This window comes from Chanodichthys erythropterus, chromosome 7 (genome assembly GCF_024489055.1).
Source record: "Chanodichthys erythropterus isolate Z2021 chromosome 7, ASM2448905v1, whole genome shotgun sequence".
In the NCBI taxonomy this organism is placed as follows: domain Eukaryota; kingdom Metazoa; phylum Chordata; class Actinopteri; order Cypriniformes; family Xenocyprididae; genus Chanodichthys; species Chanodichthys erythropterus.
In genome coordinates, this window is record NC_090227.1 from 41,972,505 (window position 1) to 41,987,504 (window position 15,000).

At 34.0% G+C, this 15,000-nt stretch overlaps 1 protein-coding gene across 1 annotated transcript in view; it reads right to left on the reverse strand.

The window, feature by feature from the left end:
• LOC137022971 (protogenin A) overlaps positions 1–15,000 on the reverse strand; it is a 46,591-nt gene that overhangs the window by 23,516 nt on the left and 8,075 nt on the right. Inside the window, exons 3-9 of the mRNA XM_067389452.1 lie at positions 8,766–8,910; positions 6,672–6,805; positions 6,274–6,570; positions 5,402–5,561; positions 3,816–4,063; positions 1,779–1,943; positions 944–1,249 (exon numbers count right to left, since the gene is read on the reverse strand). Coding sequence (XP_067245553.1) covers positions 944–1,249; positions 1,779–1,943; positions 3,816–4,063; positions 5,402–5,561; positions 6,274–6,570; positions 6,672–6,805; positions 8,766–8,910 — 1,455 coding nt within the window. The remainder of the gene's footprint in view (positions 1–943; positions 1,250–1,778; positions 1,944–3,815; positions 4,064–5,401; positions 5,562–6,273; positions 6,571–6,671; positions 6,806–8,765; positions 8,911–15,000) is intronic.

Below are 15,000 nucleotides of genomic sequence, written 5' to 3' on the forward strand. Positions count from 1 at the left end.
ATAGATAGATAGATAGATAGATAGATAGATAGATAGATAGATAGATAGATAGATAGATAGATAGATAGATAGAACGATAGATAGATAGATAGATAGATAGATAGATAGATAGATAGATAGATAGATAGAACGATAGAACGATAGATAGAACGATAGATAGATAGATAGATAGATAGATAGATAGATAGATAGATAGATAGATAGATAGATAGATAGATAGATAGATAGATAGATAGATAGATAGATAGATAGATAGATAGATAGATAGATAGATAGATAGATAGATAGATAGATAGATAGATAGATAGATAGATAGAACGATAGATAGATAGATAGATAGATAGATAGATAGATAGATGGACAGACAGATAGATAGATAGATAGATAGATAGATAGATAGATAGATAGATAGATAGATAGATAGATAGATAGATAGATAGATAGATAGATAGATAGACAGAAGTATTTTTCAGACAGATGGATGGATAAATGGATGGATGGATGGATGGATGGATGGATGGATGGATGGATGGATGGATGGATGGATGGATGGATGAACAGATAGACAGATAGATAAACAGACGGATAGATAGACCGATCGGACAGACCGATCGATAGACGGGCAGACAGAGAGACCGATAGATGGACAAATGGATAGATAGATAGACAGACGGATAGATGAATAGACAGATAGACAGAGACAGACAGACAGACAGACGGATGGATGGACGGATGGATGATGGATGAATGGATGGATAGACAGATAGACAGAGAGACTGATGATAGATAGATAGACACACAGATAGATAGATAGATAGATAGATAGATAGATAGATAGATAGATAGATAGATAGATAGATAGATAGATAGATAGATAGATAGATAGATAGATAGATAGATAGATAGATAGATAGATAGACACACAGACAGACAGATGTTCCACCTTTGGTGCTGGAAGTCTTCGGTGTCCTGTGGGACGTCCAGGCTGATGGTTCTCCCCAGCCCACACTGGTTGCAGCAGCGACACGCAGCAGATATGTGGTGTCGGGCTGAAGACCCTCCAGAAGGTGATGAGTTTTGTGTCCCGAGAGCTCCAGCTGTGTCAGCGTCTCATCCGTGCTGGTCCTGTACGAGAGGCGGTACGCAGAAACACGACCGCGACTCAGCTTATGAGACAGAGGCTGCCACGACACCTGGATATCAGTGGGACTGCGGCTGGTGAGGCTCAACTCGGGAGCGCGTAAGGGAACTGAGAGAGAAATAACAAATAACATTTACTTAATGAGATATTGTTTTTAGTTTTTTTTTTTTTTTTTTTTAGGACCCTTTTCCAGAAGAGGGCGGAGCTTTAACAGCTCAACAACAACAAAGCTGGAGAATCTCACGCAGCCAAAATGAGGATTGTCAGTAACGGTGTTCAAACCGGAGTCGACACTGATGGAGAGACTCAGGAAGAAGTTACAACTTTTAGACGTTTCTGAATGGTTAGTGGATAAATTGATGTAGTTTTTCTCCCTTTGCATTGAACTTTGAGCGTCATAACTTTGCAGATGTTGTTTATGCTCAAACAGCAACATTACACACTAACTAAAGTTTAAAAAGTGAAATCATAATCAATGATCCGTTTAAGGCAAATAAACAAGCTCTCTCAGCTCATTCCTCAATAAAGTGGATTAGCAGTAAAAAGATGATTAACCAATCATGAACATGCTTTTGTTCAGGTTTGCATCTTCAAAGGCAAAACATTTTTGCTTGTCTGATTCTCATCCCCTACTCACCGTCCTCAAACGTGCGCTGTATGACGTGGTCCGACATGCGACTGGCACCCATGGGCATGTACGCTACGATGTAAAAGGTGTAGTTCCGCCCGGCCTCCAGGTCATCAATGATGTAGCGGGTGGTATCGTTACCGATAACAATCTGGTACTCTTCGTTATTTAGACCTGTGGAGACACGACAAGCCTGAATGTATCTGTGGAAAGCATGACACTGCATGAACTGACGCATACCTTGAATGCAATGTATGTTGCTTTGGATAAATCCATCTGCCAAATGCATAAGCACTAAATTCAAACTAATAATGCACAGATGCTAAACCACCCTAAATGCATGCTCCTTGCACTTAATAAATGTAAATGCATGAAGTCTTTAACTACAAACCTGTGTGGCGATTCAAAAACGAGGGCTTATTTAAAAAGGGAACATGTCAACTCAATCAACACTGCCTTGCCTTCTTTTAATTAACCGCTTTATCAGTGCAACTAAAGGCAAATTCCACCTGCTGGTTTTCCCACAGGTCCACTGAACCTGATAACACTTTAATTAGCCCACATTAAGATGCTCAAATAAAAGAAACACTCTACATCATTGAGTCCCCAACTGAATTTCTGACCCAATAAACAAGATCCTCGACAGTCAACAGAAAAGACCTTGTTCCGGTGCTGAATGGCCACACTGAAGACTTTGACTCTGACGCACAGAGACAAACCCCCCCAAAGCCTCTTCAGGCTTAGATTAAGACACTCCAACACTCGGGATAATTAGCCCTCTTTTGCACCCCTTTCAATCACTTCCGATGCTTTTTGCCCTCCACAGCAGATGCAGCATGTATTTTCTCTAGAGCTATTCTTCTCCCAATAATAGCCTGGAATTCTGGAAGTCCAAGTGCAACCGGCAAAATCCCTAATAAGGATTTCACACTTGTCAGAACAGTTCCTGTTGGACATCTCATTGTTTTCTCTTCCTTATCTCCTCACAGGCAGGCAGGTCTTTTATTTGGATGTCTTTCTCAAAATCTAAAAGACTGCCAATGCATTTAAATTGCAAGCAAGTGACTTTTGCAACTGTCTAACTTTCATGAATGGAAAGAGAGTATTTCTGAATTAATTGGGCTCCTGTGCCATTAAAACACTAGACTACACATCAGTTCATTTTTTGCATTATTTTCATAAACAGACCAACCAAAATCGTATTACTGGATTTGAATTTGTGGGAAAATGTGGTTAATTTTCTTCATTTAGTATAATAATTTAAGGGAAATGTATTATATTATATTATATTATATTATATTATATTATATTATATTATATTATATTATATTATATTATATTATATTATATTATATTATATTATATTATATTATATTATATTATATAACATTATTAATATAAAATAATATAATAATTAGAGTCTGTAACATTTTTTGCATTATATCCATAAAAATTAAGCAATTTTTCCCAACATTTTTCTTATTACTAGCATTGGATTTGTGGGAAAATGTGGTTAATTTTCTTTATTTAGTATAATCATTTAAGGAAAATTTATTATATTATATTATATTATATTATATTAATTATATTATATTATATTATATTATATTATATTATATTATATTATATTATATTATATTATATTATATTATATTATATTATATTATATTATATTTATTATACAATATAACATTAAAAAAATTATAATATTATATTATAACATTTTATAATATGATAAAATTAATAATTAGAGTCTGTAACATTTTTTGCATTATATACATAAAAATTAATTATTTTTTCCCCCAACCAGATTCTTATTACTGAATTTGGATTTGTGGGAAAATGTGGCTAATTTTCTTTATTTAGTATAATATTATATTATACTTTTATACAATATAACATTAAAAATTTAGTTTAGTAACATGAATATTTGTAAATGCATGTCTGAAAATAAAACTAGACGCATATATTTGGCTGAGATGGAAATGAGCATGACAACAGAGGCAGTCCGTTCCACATTTCTTTGTTTATATCAGAAACACTCACCTTCTGCCTTCATGTAGTGCACAGAGTAGGCGATGACCTTGTCCGAGTTGTACATGGGTCTCTCCCAGGCAAGCAAGATGGCCGAGCTGGACACGGTGTCGGCACGGACGTTTCTGGGCGCGCTCGGCCGGTTGTCCGACATCACTACGATCAGACGAGCCATGGCCAGAACTGAACCCTGCTCGTTCTCCGCCTCACACTGGTATATGCCGTCATCTTCCGGAATAATCTGGTTTATCACTAGTTTACTGTGAAAACACAAAACAAAAGTTTTTTTATGATGATATAATGTGTGCCTTAAGATGTTATATATTGACATCTCACAAATCCTGATAATACTGCACCCTAAAATCTTAAGTAAATATTTGTGCATAAAGAAAATTCTTACTGAGGGCAGTAACATTTTTTGACATTATTTTCAAAAAATCTAAAAACATTTTATTCCCAAATTCTTGTTATTGCAATATTTAATAGTATTTGTTGTGCTGCCTTTAATTTAAGATCATTTAAACATATAAAATAGAAAAAACTCTACTGAAAAAATAATTACATTACATTATTAAGTATGAGACACACCATGGAAAATAATTCAAGGGGAAAATATGTTATATTATATTTTGTTATTCTATTCTATTCTATTCTATTCTATTATATTCTATTCTATTCTTAGAATTTTATTATTAGAGTTTATAGATTTTTTGCACATTTTACTACCTCATTACTGTGAATTTGGGGGAAAATGTGCTTAATTTTCTTTATTTAATATAATAATTTAAGGATATATTATATTATATTATATTATATTATATTATATTATATTATATTATATTATATTATATTATATTATATTATATTATATTATATTATATTATATTATTAGAAATCTTTTTAGGGACAATACATTTTTTTTTTTGTTGCATATCTTCATAAAAATTAAGCACATTTTACTACATTACTGTGTGTGAATTTGGGGAAAATTAGATTTTTTATTATGTTAAAATATATTGTATTGTATTGTATTGTATGACAAATTTTTATAAAACAAAAAATGTTTTGTAAAATTTTTTATTTTTGTAGATGCAAGAACTGCGAATAAAACTAGACACATATATTTAACATGCATGTTTAACATGGGTATGTTGAGGAGGAAACGAGCACGTCAATAGCACTAGTCCAAATCACTCCCCCTCCCCTTTTGCTTTCAGGATCCAATAACAAACCTAGACAGGAAAACAAATTAGAGGAAAATCAAAGAGAAAATCAGCTCAAACACCATTAGCAGAGCACTGAATAATTAACCCTCTCTTGTTCCACAGAAGAAACCAGCTGATGAATATTTCAGCAGGACAGAGTTTCCAGCAGATAAATGAGCCAATTCAAGACCTGAGCAACGTCAACAGCCTAAAGCCAGTTTGGGCGTCAGGTAGTGCTCAACACGTACACTTCAACTCAAAGTCAAATAGAAACAAGTGCAATGTGCATTTAGTTTAATGTAGCAGCTTGTCTGTCAGAAAGTGTCCACATTTACTTTAAGACACATTGATTGTTTCTATCTATGCATGCATGCATTTGTTCACATGCAGTACCTGTTATACATCTTGATGCGTCCGTTTGAGTGAACGGGTTCACCGTTCTTTAGCCATGTGATCTGAGGGGTGGGAAATCCCTCCGCCACACACACAAAGCGGGCGGTACCGGCCCTGGGTCGGGTCACGCTTTCCGGCCACTCCACGAGAGATGGAGGCGCTGCACAAAAATAAAAGCACAGAAATGTATTTTCGCAATCTACACTAGTGGGCAAAAGTTTGGAATAATTATTAACGGAAGACAGAAGTCTCTTCTGCATCACCAAGGCTGCATTAATGTGATTAAAATATAGTAAAACAGTAATATTGTTAATTATTATTAGACTTCATTACTCCAGTCTTCAGTGTCACATGATCCTTCAGAAATCATTCTAATATGATGATTTTTTGCTCAAGAAACATTTATTATTACAACAATGTTGAAAACTGCTTACATTTTTTCAGTTTTAATACATTTTTTACATCTTGATCAATTTTGTCAGGATACTTTGATGAATAGAAAATTTATAAAACAGCTTTTATATATATATATATATATATATATATATATATATATATATATATATATATATATTATATAGAATATATATATATATATAACATTGATGATAATCAGAATGATTTAGAATGATTTCTGAAGGGTCATGTTAAAATTCAGCTTTGATCACAGGAATAAATTACATTTTAACATATATTTAAATAGAAAACAGTTATTTTAAATTGTAATAATTTTTCACTGTTTTTACTGTATTTTTGATCAAATAAATTCAAATCTTAATTATTCCAAACTTTGACTCATGGTGTATAACAAATGTTTTTCTTTAAGTATTAAAAAGCAAACAGAACATATATAAGGATTGTTTAGACTCTACCTAGCACAGTTATATTAGCGGCTGCGATCGTGTAGTTTCTGGTTCCAGGTGTAGTGGCTCTGCAATAGTAGATCCCCGCATGTTGGGGTTTAACGTCAGATATGAGCAGGTTTCCATTGCCAAGAACCTTCGTTTTGTGAACGTCAATGGATTTATGGTCAGCCCGGCTCCATGAGATCAGCGGACGAGGATTTCCGGTCGCCATGCACTCCAGCAGAGCCGTACTGTGAACCGCCACGGTGAGATTCTGCGGGCCGGCAATGATATGAGGCCTTTGAGGAACTCTGGGAGACGGAGCTATTGAGAAGTATAAAGATGGTAAGTGTAAATGAAAGTGAAATATGTATATATATACGCTCTGAGCCACATCGTGAGCTACGTTTAGATTGTTATCTAACCTGCGGTCACAGTTAGCGTGGCCTCGGAGCTCCTGCGTCGGGCGGCGATATTAGTCGCCACACAACGGTAACTCCCAGCGTCGGTCCGTTCAACTCCCTGAATTTGTAAAACGCCACTGGGCAGCACTGTGATTCTAGACATGCAAACATTCACATAAAAACCATCAGGTAGAATCAAGTGGATTTTATTCTGAAACTCTCTCTGAATAATTCACAATTAAACCAAGAACATGTATTAATAAAATAAATGTGGCAAAAAGTAACAAGAATACAAAATATATTATAATTAGGGATGTCAAGTGATTAAAATTTTTAATCTAATTAATTACATTAATTAATTAATCTAATTACACAATTAATCAATTAATTAATGTAATTAGTTACACAATTTTTAATCTAATTAATTACACAAAAAGATAATTTAAAGTCATTATTGTGTTAAATGAGAAAAGCATCAAATGGACATTACAAAATAGCTTTAGAAAAAAATATATTGTATGATTGATTCAACATAGAATTTATCACACATAAACTTTTTAAGCTTCAAAGGCCGAAAGGATGAGTAAATGATAATAAAATGATGACCTATCCCTTTAATGATTTAAAATATTTTTTTGCGCTTAAATGCATACCTCGGGTTTTTGGTGACCCGGGACGTCATTCACTACCCTCCTCCTCGTTCATTTTTTAAAGTTAGACATCAACCTTCTTGGTATTCCTCAATCAATTAATTATAAAAAATATAACAAGAAAAAAATTATAAAAGAATGTCTATTTTTTATTCATTTTTTGTAAAAAAATTTATAGGGTCGCAAACGACCCGAGGTGTGTATGAGTGTACATATATTTTTTCTGCATAACAATAATTGAATCTCGGATGACAGAATAAGTGCAATTCACCTTTATTCCACAAGGTGGCAATGCCTCATACACAATGCTGAAGTGACGACTCATTTAGACAGAAAACGAAATAAGAGAAACATGAAATGGCTCAGCGATTTAGTGCAGAACGAGTACTGAACGAAATAAAACTGTAACTGTCACTGGATGGATCTGGTGAAGCTGTTAGCGCTCGAAATATTGATTTTGAAGATTATATCATTTTGAGAATACGTTTGAGATCGCGAATAGGCTCATATTTGTGACCTCAAACATAAATCTAACCCATTATTTGCTGTATTCTGACGAGGACAGTGATGATGGCATAAAACATCTGCTCAAACGGAGCCCTTTCAAGCCCAAAAAGTTAACAAAATATGATTTATTTTATTCTTCTGTAATTGTTACTCTAATATCAGAGGAGTTTTATATTATCGTGACAGGTAGAGATCCATCAGTGTTAGATACAGATCCGGGTCAATAAAGAATGATTGGCGAAACAGTCATGCATTTAAGGGTTAATGAAATGATACTCTAAATAATAAACTAAACCTGCCAGTAGGTGGCAGTGAATGTCTAAATGAGTAAGTCATTGAGTCATTCGATTCATTTAAACAGCTGATTCATTCAGGAATTAAGTAAATGGCTTATGAATGAGTCATTGAATCATTCGCTCAGCTGACTGATTCGTTCAAAACGCGGATTCAGAAACGAAGCTCGGAGACACACAACAGTTCTGCTCTGGCTTTATAGGTAATATTTTCATTGGCAAAATTGAGCAAAAGCAGACAATATTGTGTCTAAAATTGAACAGAATATTAACTTCTTATTTAATGAACTGTTGAATAAAATCAATATCACATTTACACTTATTATTATTGTTATTTGGGACAAAAACAGCTCTGGTATGATATTGCTTAACTATATCATGATATAAATATGAGACAAAAACTCATAAAAGGGCCTTTTTGTTTTAATATCTTGAATTTTACGGTCATTCTAACTGCATTCTATAGATTTCATCATGTTATTCGTCAATAATCAACTTGAATCACCAATCAAGATGAACTACGTAGGTCTGGGGCGGTGCATGTTAAAATTTTTAACCTGTTGTTTTTGTTAAATCGACAGCCCTAATTACAATACATTAAATAAGCCAAATTAAAGAAAGCACACTAAGCCCCTCCTCGCTCGAGTAGGTGGGCGGAGCTTTACCTTTCAGTGGCCAGTGGTAAAGTGACTCTGTTAAACTCCCAGGTGATGATTGGTGGGGGCGTGGCAGTGATTTTACAGGTGAATCGTGCGACGGATCCCTCCATAACCATGATTGATGAAGGCTGCTGAGTGAAGGTCGATAAACCTGTAATAAGACAACAACATAAAATCATCATCTATATAACGGACAACTCCTTCTTCAGACTCGAAGATCATCAATAGTCACTTATTGAGCTGTGAATAAATAATCTCTTGTTGTAATGGCAAAATGCCAATGAGATATGAGAGAGAGGAGTGAGAGAGAGGTTGTAAGATGATCCAGTTCACATGCTCACACTGTCAGCGGAGATGAATGAGCTAAACTAAACCAAAAGCTTTAGATAAACAATACCAACAAACACCTCACGTTAGCATAACACACACCTTTTGGTGACACTTCTATGTGTGTGTTTGTTACTCTCTAAACACAACACTTTTGCTTGTTTCCTTCACAATGCTTCTCTCTAACAAAAACGTTTGTGAAAGTGTTCATGTAAAGACATATTTAACGTTAGGGCTGAGTGCAATACATTTCAAGAGCTTTAATTTTTATGGGCACTACCCCTTTAAAAAACTTTTCTTGCTTTCTGAGTGATGATAATAATCAGTAGAAGCAAACACAATACACCAGTCAAGCAAACACAGCTCCCCATAAACGGCTTGTTTTATGATTGAAAGGCATTATGTTTGTTTAACATGTCTCTTCAGTGAGGCCTTCACTTCGCTGCTGCGCTCCAGGTCTGACCTTCTCGGGCTGACAACCATAAAACCCCCAAAAGCCATTAAGATCATCCCCCTCACGTCCCCTCCAACCCCTCAAGAAGCCTCGGGTCAATCATTAGTTAACAGAAATCAATGGAAGCTCTGCTATACATACAGACCTCAGTATAAACCTCATGTTAGGATGGTGATGATAATAAAATCAGCCTCAGGCTTGAGAGCTGTGGTATAAAGATTAAATAAGACACGGATAAGTAAGATCTAATCACCGACATGAAGTTTTCAAACTACAGATGCTTCAGCCTCACGGTTTAAAATAAACATCTTATTCTGGAGTTGATTGACAGTTCAAGAATGTCAATCAAACTACACTTGTGTGTGTGCTAATATTGTTTAAATCACCATTCAAATAACCAACATCAACAAATGCTTATTGTATGGTTATATACTATAGTAATACCGTGGTAATTAATTCAAAAAGGGAGTAGCATATAAATACCACAGTATATGAATATGGTAATCATTTAGTATCATGATATATGCATCTGGTGGTATCATCACATTACTTTTGGAAATTCCATATGCAAAATATATAGTATGTATAGTGTATAATATTTAAATGCATAATTTGCAATGCAAGTTGCTTTGGATAAAGAGTCTGTGGAACATAAACGTTGGACCCAGGGTTATTATTATCATTAACTTAAACTAAAACTATTGAAAACATTTCTGTTAACTGAAATAAAATAAAGTAAAATAAAGTATTAGATATAACCCTAACCCCTTAAACAAAAAGTAAAATGAAATAAGTTTACTAAAATGACAAACTGGAAATAAATAAAAACTAAAACTAAAACTGATATATATATAGTAATTAATTCGATAAAAAATTTTAATCGCTTGACAGCCCTAATATATATATATATATATATATATATATTTATATATATTGTCATTATTGTGTAAAGCATCAAATAGACATTACAAAAAGTAGCTTCAGAAAGAAATATTTTATTTGATTCAACATAAAATTTATTACACAATCTTTTGGACCATGAGGTTGATTTAGAAATGATTTTTGGGTGAACTATACCTTTTAATATTTTTTGTTTTTGTTTTAAATGAAATTAATTTGAATGAAATTATACTGTAAATAAGAAACTAAGACTGCCAGTAGGTGGCGGTAAATGTTTTAATGATGAAGTCATTGAGTCATTCATTCATTCGATTTGTTCACACTGATTCATTCAGGAGTGAAGTAAATGTTTCTCTTTATGAATGAGTCATTGAATGGTTCACCTGATTCGTTCAAAAATGAAATGCCGCTGTGTGTTGCTAGGAGACGATCAGTACTGCTTTTTCTTTATATTTTCATTGGCAAAATTGAGCAATACAGACAATATTGTGTCTAAAACAATACAATATTAACTTCTTATTTATTGAACTGTTGTAAAAAAATCGGTATTGCATTTGCACTCATGCTATTCGGGACAAAAACAGCATTCGTGTGATATTGCATTTGTTAATTGTGTGAAATAATTTAACTAAAGTCCAATTATATGATGTAAATATGAGTCAAAAACTCAAACGGGGCATTTTTGCCCAAATATCTTGAATTTTAGGGACATTCCAATAGTTCATATAAAAATAACACTGACTGGACCTCACTGACTTTCATTGTACTGACAGAAAAAAATGTAAAAAATATCTTCTTTTGTGTTGTGCAGGTTTGGAAATTATGATTTTTAGATGAACTATCCCTTTAAGACGACAGTGTACGAGTCTAAAGCATTCAGTGTGCTGTGATTATCAGGAGGTCTGATCTGATCCTGGACATGCTCATATTGATCGGCTCTTTAGAGATCAGAGAGACATGTTTAAACCCGTCAACATCCTCACACATCTTAACTAAAAACTTAATAAAATACTAATGAAATACAACAAAAATAGCAGGAACGATCAAATCTTTTAGTTTAGAAATCTATAAACTCATCTAGTTTGTGTTTGTCTGTTCAGCTGAAAGGGAAAAATAGCCGCCTGCAGCATTATAAAAGGATCTGTAAGTCTGTCCCTTCCACTGACCTGACCTCTCACCTTTGACCTCATCAAATCCTGACCGGCTGTAAGCTCATCCCTGCTTAGGCATCTCAGGCCACCAAACATGAACCTGCAAGGAACCACTAGCACAACAGAGCAACATTAGAAGTGGACACTTCCGTTTCAGTCGATCTGTTTCAGTGTTTTCCTCTCCTTCGCTCTTGGAGACGCTCTCAGTAAAGCACAGGTCTGTGGATCAGAGAGGGACTATGCTTCCCATGATCCATGTCTGTTCCAACCCTAAAAACACCAGGTCAACTTTTCACTCAGAGAGAAACATCATCACAAGGCCATCTGAATTCAGCTTATGTGACAAAAAAATCAGTTCATATTCTGAGAAATACAAAAAAATCAGCTAATATTCTGAACTACTTCTGTATTTTTTTACTTTTTAAAAATTAAAGATCATTATTTAAAACTTCTCAGTATGAAACTGTATTCGCCACCCATATTTCTGATTGATTTGATCATGACTAATAGTATGAAGTCAAATGACGACGACTGATCCACCGCCTGCACTGATTGGTTGAATTTAATTGGACTTAAGTGGATTTTTAAATATTATTAATATATTTTCTTTGGTATAACCTGAATTAAATTGTTCAGTACAACCAGGAATGATGTTCACCATAACAAACCACATTTAATAGCATTAAATCTACTATTTTTAATGTTTTTGAAAATAAGTCTCTTTGATCAAAAACACTGGAAAAAATATGAAATATTTTTACAATTTAATACAAATGTTTTCTATGTGATTATATTGTAAAATGTAATTTATTCCTGTGATCAAATCTGAATTTTCAGCATCATTACTCCAGTCTTCAGTGTCACATGATCCTTCAGAAATCATTCTAATATGCTGATTTGATGCTCAAGAAACATTTATGATTATTATCAATGTTGAAAACAGATGTGCTGCTTCATATTTTTGTGGATTCTTTGAAGTATAAAAAGTTAAAAACAATAAATAGAAATTTTTCAACATTAAAAATGTCTTTACTGCCACTTAAATTAATGCATCCTTGCTGAATAAAAGTAATTCTTAAAAAAAATTCTCACAGACGCCAAACTTTAAAGAGTAGTATATGCATTAACATAACTTATTTTTACATTTTAACTAAATTAACTGATATTTATACCCCTTTGTGCAAGTGTGCAAATCATAAATCATTTCATAAATTGATTTTTCAGTAAATGGACCATGCAATGATGATGATTGAGAGTTAAACATAAAAATTTCATGTAATCTGACAGTTTTCGCTGAAATCGTATGAAAAATAAAATAAAAAAAGATTTGTATCTGATCTTTTTCCACATAAAAATAACTCAGATCGTAAATGAAAATGTGATTTTGGACCTGTGATGGAGAAGAAAGTCAGAATTTTTTATTTTCTAACTGCTAAACTGACATTAAAATAATACATGTGAAGACAGGGATGAAGCTTTCACCCTCTCTGTCTGTTTCAGAAGTGATTGTCAGTAATGGTAAAGCAATACGAGTGTGTAAGTGTTTTCTGAAAGCGGATCATTACCAAGAGCCCTTAAAAGATCTTTTAGTGCAGGTAAGAGATGCCACCAACATACTGACATTTCAGCCTTCAACACACACACACACACACACACATGCTCATACTCAAACTATAGTGTTTCTGTCAGAGTAAAACATCACTTAACATCATCATTCACACAGACCCCAGAGAAAGTTGCTCATTAGTGTCTCATCTGGTTCTCTAGAGACCAATGAAGACATTCCAACACATTTAGATGCAACTTTAAATGCTGTAATGGAGGATGGCAGTTAATCCATTAATTCATTTTTAATGCAAAGTAATTTGAGATGTTTTAAGGTTTTATTAGCAGATGCATTATGCACAAGGAGCCGAGCAAGCGCTGTGAACAAACAGTGTCCTGCTGTGTCGTGACCTGACCTCACCTCTCGCTCCTTCTTTAGAGAAATGACAGCAGAGCAAAGAATGCTTCGTCTGTGAACAGAAGGGAAGAATGCTAAGCCTAAAAAGCTCCAGATCAATCAGGGTTCGTCCAGCCAGCAGGCGACTTACAGCCCCAGACCACAGGACCCTCCGGCCAATCAGGAGTTAAAATCAGCCCCTCTCTGGCCAATCAGAAGCCACGCTCAGGACCTCTCCCTGTGGCCTTTAGCCTTTCAGCCGCATGGGCAGTTATAGAGCAGTCAGGGAGGCTGTTGAATTCCCCGAGACCCTTATCTTCCCCCCCGAGCTCTGAAAACAGCATGGCTATTGTGTCTTATCTGATCCGCCGAAGAGCAACAGGTCAAACGGTCAAACAGAGAGCATTATCTGTGATCAAATAAATGTAGAGTAGCACTGCACTCTCCTTAGAAAGCATCATGATACAGACATAATGCCATGCATTTGGCCAAATTATAAGACAGTGTGCATGCAATCCCATAATGCATTGTGACTGTGTTGGTTATAATCATGCATATAATTCAATACAACTGAATACCAAAAATGTTCATGCACTTCAAGTGAGGAGAGTTATTTGTATAGGATGCTGCAATTTAAATAAAAATATTTAATGTATTTAAATAAAATAAATGTAAATATTTAATTTGGGCTAAAAACTTTACCGTAACACTTTAGTTTAGGGTCCAATTCTCACCATTAACTAGTTGCTTTTTAGCATGCATGTTACTATTTTATACTTATAAAGCGTATAAATATAAAGCACTTATAAATATTAATGCCTTATTCTGCATGACCATATTCTACATCCCTTAATCTCACCCAATACTTAAACTTAACAACTACCTTACTAACTATTAATAAGCACTAATTAGAAATTTATTGAGGCAAAGGTCGAAGTTCGTAAGTTAATAGCGAGAATTGGACCCTAAACTAAAGTGTGACCAAAGCTTTTTTATTTATTCTTTAATTTTAATGCATAATGTAACTATATATATATATATATATATATATATATATATATATATATATATATATATATATATATATATATGGAGAGTTCAGATGCAAAACCCTCTAAATCCATCAGACATCTTTTCTTTTAAATGAGCATTTTTTTACCAGGCTTTTACAATCAAGTTCAGGAGTTTCATTTTAAAGGTAATGATAAGGTTATTAGCTAGTGAATAAAATAACTTTTTTTCAAAAATGTCACTCTAGACAATTTGTTGGTTTTTAACGAGTTAGATTTTCTTTTGCGTCAAAACCAGCTAAATCCACTTGTGCTTATTTTGCAAAAACCTAGAAATCCACCTATTTGTGGCAAGACATAGTAAATAGTTGAAAAATCACTAAAGATGCAACTAGAAAACCTGAAAAAGATGATAGCACAATCATTTCAAAACTAAACAGTAGACAAACCTCTTTAC